An 11,339-nucleotide genomic window follows, 5' to 3' on the forward strand; every position below is an offset into this window, starting at 1 on the left:
ATCTTCGGTGTTCTCCAGAAAAATTTGGGGTCATTTGAGGTCCCACAGAGGGGTTTGGAAACATTTGGGGTTTTCCAGACGGATTTTGGCTCTCCAGAGGGGTTCTGGGGTCATTTGAGGTCTCTCAGAGGGGTTTTGGGGTCACTTGGGGTCTCTCAGAGGGATTTTGGGGTCTCTCAGAGGGGTTTTGGGGTCATTTGGGGTCTCTCAGAGGGGTTTTGGGGTCACTTGGGGTCTCTCAGAGGGATTCTGGGGTCATTTGGGGTCTCCCAGAGGGGTTTTGGGGTCTCCCAGGGGGATTTCCGTTTCCCGGGGCGTTTCCAGAGCAGCCCAGCGGGAATTTGAGGCTTCTCAGCGCTCCTCAGGGAGGATTCGAGGCGATTTTTTTTGGGGGGGGGGTCGATTTTGGGGCCCCCCCCCCGGGAAGTGACCTCTTCCCGTTGCCATGGCAACGCCGCCCGGCGCCGTCGCGGCGCGATGACGTCACTCGGCCCGCGCCCCGCGCGCGAGGGGGCGTGTCCCGCGCGGTCCCGTCATGCCCCGCGGCGGGGGGCGGGGTCGCCCTGCTTTCTCGGCCAGGTCCCCCCATCCCCGTCCCACCCCGCCACGATCCCACAATGCCCCGCGCGCGGATCCCTCCTTCCCCCCACGTTTCCGGTGCCGTCGCGGCCCGCGGCTCGAGGCGGTAACGGCCGAGAGAGGGCGAGCGAGGGGAGGGCGGGGGCGGTCGGCGGCCAATGGGGGGCGCAGGGGGGGCGCAGGGGGCCCGCGGGGACCAATCGGGAGGCAGCCCGGGAGAGGCGGGCGCGGGGCGCGCGCGGTGACGTCACCAGCGGCCTTGTCTTCCACCCCCCCTCCCCATCCCTACTCCAGGTGCGGCCACGTGATTCCCGGCGGCCCCCCACCCCCATCATCCCCCCCAGTGCTCCCAGTGCTCCCAGTAACGGCCTCCGGGCTCCCGGTGACCCCCCAGTGACCCCCGGTCATCCCTGTCCCTCCTTCCCAGTGCTCCCAGTAACATCCCAGGGCCCCTCCCAGTGCTCCCAGTAACGGCCTCTGGGCTCCCAGTGACCTCCCAGTGATCCCTGTGCCTCCTTCCCAGTGCTCCCAGTAACCCCCGGCCATCCCTGTCCCTCCTTCCCAGTGCTCCCAGTAACATCCCAGGGCCCCTCCCAGTGCTCCCGGTAAATCCTCTTCCCAGGCCCCCCCAGTAACTTCTTCAGGTGCTCCCATTTTTTCCCAGCGCTCCCAGTAACCCTTCCCAGTGCTCCCAGTCTCTTCAGGAGGCCCTCCCACTGTTCCCAGTAGCTCGTCCCTTTGCTTCCAGTGCTCCCAGTAAGCCCTTCCGTTCTTCCCCCAGTAACCCTCCCAGTTTCCCCCTCTCTCCCTCCCAGTGCTCCCAGTCCTGTCAGTGGCCTTCCCAGTTCCCCCAGTGACCGTCCCTGGTGCTCCAAGTACCTGTATCATCCCCTCCCAGCATTCCCCATCCTCCCAGTGACCCCTGCCAGTGCTCCCAGTACCCGCTCCTGTTCCCCCAGTGATCTTCCCAGTACTCCCAGTGACCTTTCCCAGTCCCTCCAGTCTCCCTTCCCATCGCTCCCAGTCCCAGTTCCGTCCCCTCCCATCACTCCCAGTGCCCTCAGCGACCCTCCCAGTTCCCCCCAGTGCCCCCCAGTCCTTCCCAGTGACCCTCCCAGCCCCTCCAGTCTCCGTTCCCGTCACTCCCAGTGTCTCCCAATCCTTCCCAGTGCCCTCCACCCTCTCCCAGTGCCCCCCACTCCCATCCCAGTTCCCCCCAGTGGCCCTCCCTGCCCCATCCAAGTTCCCTCCAGTGCCCTCTAATCCTTCCCAGTCCTCCAGTGCCTCCCAGTGCCTCCCACTCCCCTCCCAGTGCCCCCAAGTGACCTCCCTGCCCCATTCCAGTTCCCCCAGTGCCTTCCACTCTCCCAATCCTCCACTCCTCCCAGTGACCCTCCTGCCCCATTCCAGTTCCCCTGTGCCCCCCAGTCCCCTCCACTCCCTCCCAGTCCTCCACTCTCCCAGTGTCCAGTGCCACTCACCCCCACTCCCCTCCCAGTGCCCCCCCAGTGCCCCCACCCCCAGTGCCTCCCACTCCCTTCCACTCACCCCTCAGTGCCCCCAGTCTCTTCCACTCCCCTCCCAGTGCCTCCCACTCCCTTCCACTCCCCTCCCAGTGCCTCCCAGTGCATCCCACTCCCACTCACTCCCCTCCCAGTTCCCCCCAGTGACCCTCCCTGCCCCGTTCCAGTTTCCCCCGGTACCTCCCACTCCCTCCACTTGCCCCCACTTCCCCCAGTGCCCCTAGTCCTCTCCCAGTGCCTCCCACTCTCCACTCACTCCCAGTGCCCCCCAGTGCCTCCCCACTCCCCTCCCAGTGCCTCCCAGTGCCTCCCAGTGCCCCCCACTCCCCTCCCAGTGCCCCCAGGCCGCGGCCATGTCGTCGTGCGCGGAGGTGCTGCGCTTCCAGCTGCCGGGGCACGAGGCGGCGGCGCTGCGCTCCATGACGCGCCTGCGTGCCGAGGAGCGCTTCTGCGACGTCACCATCGTGGCGCGGAGCCTGCGCTTCCGCGGCCACCGCGTCATCCTGGCCGCCTGCTCGCCCTTCCTGCGCGACCAGTTCCTGCTGAACCCCGCGGCCGAGCTGCGCGTGTCGCTGGCCCACAGCGCGCGCGTGCTGGCCGACCTGCTGCTCTCCTGCTACACCGGCGCCCTCGAGTTCGCCGGCCGCGACCTGGTCAACTACCTGACGGCCGCCAGCTACCTGCAGATGGAGCACGTGGTGGAGCGCTGCCGCGGCGCCCTGGCGCGCTTCATCCAGCCCCCGCCCGCCGCGCCGCCGCCGCCCGGCAAGGCCGAGGACGACGACGACGACGAGGACGACGACGACGCCGCGCCCGACGTCTGCATCGTCAAGGTGGAGCCGGCGGCGGCCGCGGCGGCGCCGCCCCCGCCGCCCCAGCCCAGGCGGTGCCGCAGGGCGGGCCGGGCGTGGGCGGCGGCGGCGCCGGAGCCCGGAGAGGCCTCCCGGGGTGCCGGGCGGGCGCGAGCGGCAGGCGTAGCGACGCAGAGCGCGCCGTTCCTGCCGCAGCTGGGCGTGGTGAAGGCGTGCTACAGCCTGGCCGAGGACGCCGAGGGCGAGGGGCTGCTCATCTTCCCCGGCCGGCGGCGGCGGCGGCTCCTCGGCGGAGGAGCCCGGGGGCGGCGCGGGCTCCGCGGGGTCTCCGGCGCCGGGGGCCTCCTGGACGGGCGGCGCCGCTGCCGCCGCCTCCGCTCCCCCCACGCCGTCGGGCGGCCCGTCGGGCTCGTCGCGCTGCGGGAAGTGCGGCGAGGCCTTCCAGGGCGTGGAGAAGCTGGTGTTCCACATGCGGGCGCAGCACTTCGTGTTCATGTGCCCGCGCTGCGGCAAGCAGTTCAACCACAGCAGCAACCTCAACCGCCACATGAATGTGCACCGCGGCGTCAAGTCCCACGGCTGCGGCGTCTGCGGCAAGAGCTTCACCCAGAAGTCCACCCTGCACGACCACCTGAACCTGCACAGCGGGGCCCGGCCCTACCGCTGCTCCTACTGCGACGTGCGCTTCGCCCACAAGCCGGCCATCCGCCGCCACCTCAAGGAGCAGCACGGCAAGACCACGGCCCAGAACGTCCTCGAGGCCGTGGCCGCCGAGGGGGGGGTCCTGCTGCGCTGACCCCCCCCGGGAGGGGCCCGGCGAGGGCCGGGGGGGTGACGGGATGGGGGCTTCCTCCCCCTCCCCACATCGGCCCTGCCACGGAGAGCTGGGCCCCTCCCTGAGACAGGGGGGATGGACCCCCTCTGGGCTGCTGGGTCCTTCCTGGGGAGGGGGGACCCCTGACATGGGGTGGGGAGTGACCCCTGGACATCTGGAGCAAAGGGGGGACCCTCCCAAAGTGATGGGAAGTGACCCCCAAAGTGATGGGGAGTGACCCCTGGACATGGGGAGCGAAGAGGGGACCCCCAAAGTGATGGGGAGTGACCCCCAAAGTGATGGGGGGTGACACTCAAGGTGAGGGGGAGTGACCCCTGGACACCTGGGTTGATTTGGAACCCCCAGAGTGATGGGGAGTGACCCTGGACACGTGGAGTGAAGGGGACCCCAGAGTGATTGGGGTGAACGCCACCCTAGACATTTGGAGCGACGGGGGAACCCCCAAAAGTGATGGGGGGGACCCCCAAAAGCGATGGGGAGCAGCCCCTGGATGTCTGGATTGATTTTGGGACCCCCTCAAGTGATGGGGAGTGACCCCTGGACACGTGGATGGGGGTTGGGGGTCCCACCTGTGTCTGGATGCCCCCTGGGATACCTGGGGACCTCCCCCCAGAGCCCCCTGGATCACTCTGGATTAGGAAGGACCCCCCCCCCACCCCATTGCTGATGGTTTTGGGGGTCCCAGGGTGGATCATGGGGTACTCTCCCCAGGTTTGGGGGTCCCACACCCCCTTGGTCCCCCCATGGACAAGGTGGAGGGGGGGGTTGTTTGCCCCTTCCCCCGGGATAAAAGGGGGGGGTCCCCCCATATTTAAGGGGGACCCCCCCCAAGGACACCCTGTAGATTTTAGGAAAGGTTGTGGGGGTCTCCTGGGAACTCCCAGAGTCCCCTTAGTTTGTAGTGATGGAGGGGGTGTTGAGGGGTGGGGGCTCTGTGGTGCGTTTTGGGGAGGGCAAAGTTTGGGGGTCCCCTTTATGGGGGTGGGGGTAGGGTTAGATTTGGGGTGGGGGGCACCCCATTGGTTGGGGAGTGTGGGGGGTGAGAGTAGGGGTTTAGAGCGTGGGAACTGTGACACCTTTTGGGGGTGGGGAGGGGGGGTCCCAGGACACTTGGGTGCCCCTTTTTGGGGGCTGGGGGTGGGAGAAGGGACCACCCTTCCTTCCCCACCCCCCTCCCCTCGGTGCCGTTTTCAGAGAGTTTTTGTATTAAACGAGTTTTAAAAAAAAAACCAAAAACACTGAAAGAAACTTGATTTGGACTTTTTTTTCGGGGAGGGTGGTGGGGAGGAGCTGGAGGGACCCCTGGGGGCAGATCGGGCCATTCGGAGCCCCCAAAATCCCCCTTTTTGGGGCGATTTTCGTGTCGCGGGAGGGGGGCGTGGCCTTGCATTGAGGGCGTGGCCTCACGGATGGGCGTGGTCGGTGGGGGCGTGGCCTCATAGAGGAGGGGGAAGACAAAGCGCTGGAGGGGCGGTGGGCGGGGCGATGCCCTAATTAGGAGAGGCCCCGCCCCTTTCGGGGCGCGGTGACGTCACGGGCGCGCGGCGCGAGCGATGGAGGCGGCGGGGAGGCGGCGAGGTCCGGGGGGATTTTTGGGGGATCCACGGCGAATTTGGGGGGTTTAGGGGGATCTCGAGTGTTGCTGGGACGGGGAGGGCTCTTTGTGCTCCGTGATGGGGGCGGGGTGGGGGCGTGGCCCCTCCTCTCACCCTCCTGTGCTCCCCACCCTCTCCCCCATCCCCAGGATCCCCCCGTTGGGACCCTCGTGATGGAGGCTTCGGGAGACCCCGGTGAGTGACCCCCCCTCATCCTGTCACCCCTCCCCAATTCGATCCTCCCGCTGACCCCCTTTGTCCCCACCCAGGACTCCCCCGGCAGCCCCGCCCCTGCGACCCCCCAGGCCGGGGACCCCCAGCGCCGGGACCCCGAGGAGGAGCACGGGGGGCCCAGAGGCCGGGGGCCCCGATGGGGAGGGGGCGCAGGGGCTCCCCCTGAGCGGCACCAGCCCCAAGGGCTCCCAGGTGAGGGGGCTTACGGGGGGTTCTGCGGCTTCTGGGAGGGGGTCTCAGGGGGCTGGGAGGGGCTTGGGGAGGTTTGGAGGGCATTGGGGGTGGGAGGGCTCTGGGGGCTCTCCAGGGCTTGGGGGGCTGGGAGGTGCACTGGGGCTTTTGGGGGGCGGGGGTAGGGCGGAATTTTGGGGGTTCTGGGAATTGTTTTTGGTGTTCCAGGGAGGTTTTTGGGGGAGTTTGGAGAGTTGTTTCGGGACTTTTGGGAGGGTTTGGGGCTATTTTGCAGGGGATCTCACAGCCTTTTGTCTCCCTCCCCTTCCCCCCAAGGCCACGCCACGAAGACCCTCCCGGGCTCCCCGGGCCGGGGTGGGGAGCCCCCAGGACCCCCCTGGCCCCCGAGCCGGGCCAAGATGTCCCTGACGGGGGTGGGCAAATCCCTGCCGGGGCAGAGCTTGGCCCTGCGGCTCCTCACCCTCCCGGGGGCCGCCCTGAGCCCCCGGCGCCCCCAGAGCCCCCGGCCCCCAGAGCCCCCAAGGTGCACCGGGCCCGCAAGACCATGGCCAGGCCCAGCAACGGGCAGGTGAGGAGGAGGGCTCCCTTGGTGGGACACACCCGGGGACCCCCTGGGACCCTCCTGACCCCCCAAACCCCCAAAATCCCCCAAAAGGTCCCAGAAAGCGGGTGTCGGAGATGCTGCACTTCAGGGTGTCGGACGAGCTGCGGAGCATCGGCGAGCACGGTGGGGAGGGGGCTGGGGAGGGCTCAGGAGGTCTAGGAGGGTTCTGAGGGGGTCTTGGGAGGGTCTTTTTGGGTTCTGGGGGTGCTGAGGGGGTTTGGTGCTCCCAGGGGCAGGAAGGGGTGTTTGAAGGGGTGGGGGTGGTGCTGAAGGATGGTTTTGGGTCTGGGGGTTCACCTGTGGGCTGGGGGTAAGGGGGCACAGGGCTGACCCTCTACCCCCTCCGAATTCCCTCCCAGACCCCCCAAACGCCCCAAACTGGATTACAGCCCCGAGGGGCTCCACAAGCGGCTGCAGAGACCCAGCCCCGCGCCAGCACCGAGGTGGGGACCCCTGAGCCCCCGGGACCCCCTGGGACCCCCTGGGACCCCCTGGATCCTCCTGGGACCACCCAGGAACCCCCTGACCCCCCTGGGCCCCCCCAGATCACGGTGACGGAGGAAATGGCGGCCCCCCCACCCCGGGGGTCCCGGCCCAGCGATGACTGGGACAGCGAGGGGGGAGGGGGCTTCTCCCTCTTCTACGACGGGTTCAGCGTCGACGGGCACGGCGACTCCGACAGCAAGGTGGCACTGGGGGCACTGGGGGGCACTGGGAGATCAGTGGGAGGGACTGGGCAGGATTTGTGGGGAACTGGGAGGACTGGGGGCAACTGGGAGGGACTGGGGGGCACTGGGAGGGCAGTGGGAGAAAGCGTGGGGCACTGGGAGGGCATTGGGAAGGAGTGGAGGGGCATTGGGAGAGATTTGGGGGGCACTGGGAGGGATTTGGGGGGCAATGGGGGACACTGGGAGGGGCATTTGGGGGACTGGGGAGCACTGGGAGCGTTGAGGGGCACGGGTAGCACTGGGGGGCTCTGGGAAGCACTGGGGGGCATTTGGGGGGATTGGGAGCACTGGGGGACACTGGGAAGCACTGGGGGGGCTCCTGGGGGTTCACCTGGGCCCCCCCAGTTAATTCGAGGTGTGGGGGGTTGTCAGTCTGAGGGGAGGTGGTCGGGGAGGTCCTCAGTGAGGAGGAGGAGGAAGAGGAAGAGGAGGAAGAAGAAGAAGATGAGGAGGAGGAGGAAGAGGAGGACGAGGAGGAAGAGGAGGAGGACGAAGAGTCGGGAAACGCCTCGGACAGGGTGAGGGGGGGGCGGGAGGGGGAGCTCGGGGTAGTTTGGGGAGGGGTCAGGGGGGTCCCTGACCGGCCCCCCCGGCCCCCCCAGAGCGCGTCGAGCGCCCGGCGCAGGGCCCGGCGCCGCTGGAAGGACAGCCCGTGGCTCAAACCCGCCCGCAAGCGCAAGAGGAAAGACCCCCGGGGCAAGGACAGAGGTGGGGAGGGGGGAGACCCCCCACAATGGGGAGGGGGAGCTCGGGGACTGAGGGAAGGGGGAGGGGCTTTGGGAGGGAGGCATTTGGGGAGGGGGAGGCTCAAAAGTCGTAAATTTGGGGAGGGCGAGCCTTGAAACTCATAAATTTGGGGTGGAGCAGCCTCAAAACATAAATTTGGGAGGGGGCAGCCTCGAAACTCATAATGTGGAGAGGGGGAGATTTGAAACAGATTTTTGGGAATGGGGGAGCCTTGAAATAGATTTTTGGGGAGAGGGGAGCCTTGAAACAGATTTTTGGGGGGGAATCTTGAAACAGATTTTTGGGGATGGGGGAGCCTTGAAACAGATTTTTTGGGAGGGGGAACCTTGAAACAGATTTTTGGGGAGGGGGAGCCTTGAAACAGATTTTTGGGGGGGGGAACCTTGAAACAGATTTTTGGGGAGAGGGGAGCCTTGAAACAGATTTTTGGGGAGAGGGGAGCCTTGAAACAGATTTTTGGGGAGACAGGAGCCTTGAAACAGATTTTTGGGTTGGGGGGAGACTTGAAACAGATTTTTTTGGGGGGGGAACCTTGAAACAGATTTTTGGGTAGAGGGGAGCCTTGAAACAGATTTTTGGGGAGGGGGGAGCCTTGAAACAGATTTTTTGGGGGGGGAACCTTGAAACAGACTTTTGGGTAGAGGGGAGCCTTGAAACAGATTTTTGGGTTGGGGGGAGCCTTGAAACAGATTTTTGGGTAGAGGAGAGCCTTGAAACAGATTTTTGGGGAGGGGGGAGCCTTGAAACTCATAAATTTGCCTCCCCAGTGCCCGGGGCCGCCCCCGTGGGCCCCCCCAGCGAATACACCGAAGTGCCCCTGGGGTGTCTCCAGATCCCAGGGGGAGGGGCCTTGTCCCCCCAACCCACAGGTGAGGCCACACCCCCCATGGGCACACCCAATGTGGCCACGCCCCTCAGTGTTCTGACCACACCCTCGGCCGTGTAGCCCCTCCCACACCTTCTGTGTCCATCAGGCCACGCCCACTATGGTTAGGCCACACCCCAAACACCTGGTCCTACCCCCTCCCCATTGGTCACGCCCACTTGTGGCCCCGCCCATCTCAGGTTTCTGGTCACGCCCCTTCTCTTAGGGCTCCTCCCCCCACACAACCCTTTGTGAACATGCCCACTTTCCTTAGGCCACACCCCCAAACTGAGCCCACCCCCTCCTTTTAGGCCACACCCCCAAACTGAGCCCACCCCCTTCTTTTAGGCCACACCCCCTGTAAGGCCACACCCCTTTTCCCCAGCCTTGCCCCTCTGAGGTCACACCCCTGCTCATACCCAGGCCCCGCCCCCTTCGCGAGGCCACGCCCCTTCACTCACCCCCCACCCCTTTGCCCCCAGGCCCCCGAGGCCGAGCGCTCGAGGAGCTGCCGCTCTGCTCGTGCCGCATGGAGGCCCCCAAGGTGGAGCGGGGCGGGGACGGCCGGGGGCTCTGCATGGCCACCGAGAGCGTGGATGGCCAGGTGGGCGCCCCAAAAATGGGGGAGGCACCCCAAAAATGGGGAGGGGCACCCCAAAAACGGGGGGGGTACCCCAAAAATGGGGAGGGACCACAAACTTGGGAGGAATTCCAAAAGTTGAGGGGCATCTTAAAAACTGGGGGAGGGATCCCAAGACCTTGGGGGGGGAGGGATTGCTGGGGGGACACAGGAAACTTGGGGTGGGGGGATCCAGGAATTTTGGGAGGCTCAGGAATTCCAGGGAGACCCGTGAACTTGGAGGGGACTCAGGAATTTTTGGGGGTGGCCCAGGAATTTTTTTAGGGGGACCCAGGAATTCACTGACAACTCCCCCCCACTGCCCGATTCCTGGGTGCCGATTTCAGGGCATTGATCCCCTGATTTCGGGGCTTTGCCCCCCCCCGATTTCAAGGGGGTTTCCCCCCAATTTCAGGGCACTTTTTCCCCAATTCTGGGACTCTACTCCCCAATTTCAGGGCTCTGACCCCCTTTTCCCCCATTCCCAGCTGAGTGGCTGTGGCAGCGCCATCCTGAAGCGGGAGACGATGCTGCCCTGGGGGTGCTCTGCCCCCAATTTCAGAGTGTTTTCCCCCCAATTTCGGGGTGCTGAACCCCAATTTCGGGGTGCTGAACCCCAATTTCGGGGTGCTGACCCCCCTTTTTCCCCCCCTCCCTAGCTGAGTGGCTGTGGCAGTGCCATCCTGAAGCGGGAGACGATGCGGCCGTCGAGCCGCGTGCCCCTCATGGTGCTGTGCGAGAGCCACCGCGCCCGCATGGTCAAGCACCACTGCTGCCCCGGCTGCGGCTACTTCTGCACCGCCGTGAGTCTGGGGGGCCCTGAAACACCCCAAAAACCCCGGATGGGGGGTCCCCACCAGTCCTACAACCTGGGGTGGGGTCCACACCGGTCCTACAACCCGGGGTGGGGGGCGCGGAAACCCCTTAAAGCTCTGAGGGACATTCCCATTGGAGATCCCCACATTCCCTTTGGTGCTCCTTCTCCCCCAAGGGTTTTGGAGTCACTCTGAGTCCCCCCTTTGGGGTTTTTGCCCCCCAGGGGACGTTCCTGGAGTGCCACCCCTCCCCCAGGGGGGTTTTGGGGTCACTCTGAGCCCCCCCTTCGGGGTTTTTCCCCCAGGGGACGTTCCTGGAGTGCCACCCCACCCTGGGGGGTTTTGGGGTCCCCCTGACCCCCCCATTTTGGGGTTTTTGCCCCCCCAGGGGACGTTCCTGGAGTGCCACCCCACCCTGGGGGGTTTTGGGGTCCCCCTGACCCCCCCATTTTGGGGTTTTTGGCCTCCCAGGGGACGTTCCTGGAGTGCCACCCCACCCTGGGTGGTTTTGGGGTCACTCTGAGCCCCCATTTTGGGGTTTTTGCCCCCCCAGGGGACGTTCCTGGAGTGCCTCCCCAGGGGGGTTTTGGGGTCCCCCTGACCCCCCCATTTTGGGGTTTTTGCCCCCCCAGGGGACGTTCCTGGAGTGCCACCCCGACGTGCGCATCGGGCACCGCTTCCACCGGGGCTGCGTGTCCCGCCTGGGGGGTCTCATCTTCTGCCCCCACTGCGGCGAGGACGCGTCCGAGGCTCAGGAGGTGACCCTGCCCCGCTCCGAGGGACCCCGGCCCCGCCCTGCCCCCGAGCACCGGCCCGCAGGAGGCCGGCCGACGCCCCACCCCAGGTGGGGACTTTGGGGGGACACACGGAGGGTTTGGGGGAGTTCTGAGGGCAATAGAAGGGTTTGGGGGAGGCTTTTAGGGTCTTCTGGGGGGTGCAAAAGGGTTTCGGTGGCCTGGAGAGGGGGGTTGTGGGTGGAGGGTTGGGGTGGGGAGCGGTGATCGGGGGGTGTTTGGGGGTGTTTTGGGGTGTTTTTTGGGGGTGTTTTTTGGGTGTTTTGGTCTGGTTTTAGGTGTGTTTTGGGGTGTTTTTGGGGGTATTTTGGTGCATTTTTGTGATGTGTTTTAGGGTGGTTTTGGGGTGGTTTTGGGGTGTTTTGGGGTGGTTTTGGGAGTGTTTTGTTTTTTGGGG

The 11,339-nt window shown here is 65.9% G+C and overlaps 2 protein-coding genes across 2 annotated transcripts; both read left to right on the plus strand.

Moving 5' to 3' along the window:
• Positions 1–2,414: 2,414 nt before the first annotated feature.
• Positions 2,415–3,770, plus strand: ZBTB12 (zinc finger and BTB domain containing 12). The gene is given in 2 exon segments (XM_050307674.1): positions 2,415–3,178; positions 3,180–3,770. Coding segments are annotated over 2 exon segments (1,254 nt in total). The 5' UTR covers positions 2,415–2,455; the 3' UTR covers positions 3,711–3,770.
• Positions 3,771–5,158: 1,388 nt separating this feature from the next.
• On the plus strand, positions 5,159–10,992 carry EHMT2 (euchromatic histone lysine methyltransferase 2; the record flags this gene model as incomplete). Its single annotated transcript, XM_050307668.1, is given in 12 exon segments — positions 5,159–5,167; positions 5,614–5,770; positions 6,086–6,293; positions 6,734–6,795; positions 6,798–6,817; positions 6,920–7,084; positions 7,486–7,620; positions 7,705–7,810; positions 8,617–8,718; positions 9,197–9,318; positions 9,993–10,136; positions 10,781–10,992. Coding segments are annotated over 12 exon segments (1,442 nt in total), but the record flags the coding sequence as incomplete, so codon positions are not given.
• Between the last annotated feature and the right edge of the window lie 347 nt (positions 10,993–11,339).

The sequence above is a fragment of the Myiozetetes cayanensis genome, unplaced genomic scaffold (genome assembly GCF_022539395.1).
Source record: "Myiozetetes cayanensis isolate MyiCay16 unplaced genomic scaffold, myiCay2020 scf124, whole genome shotgun sequence".
Lineage (NCBI taxonomy): Eukaryota > Metazoa > Chordata > Aves > Passeriformes > Tyrannidae > Myiozetetes > Myiozetetes cayanensis.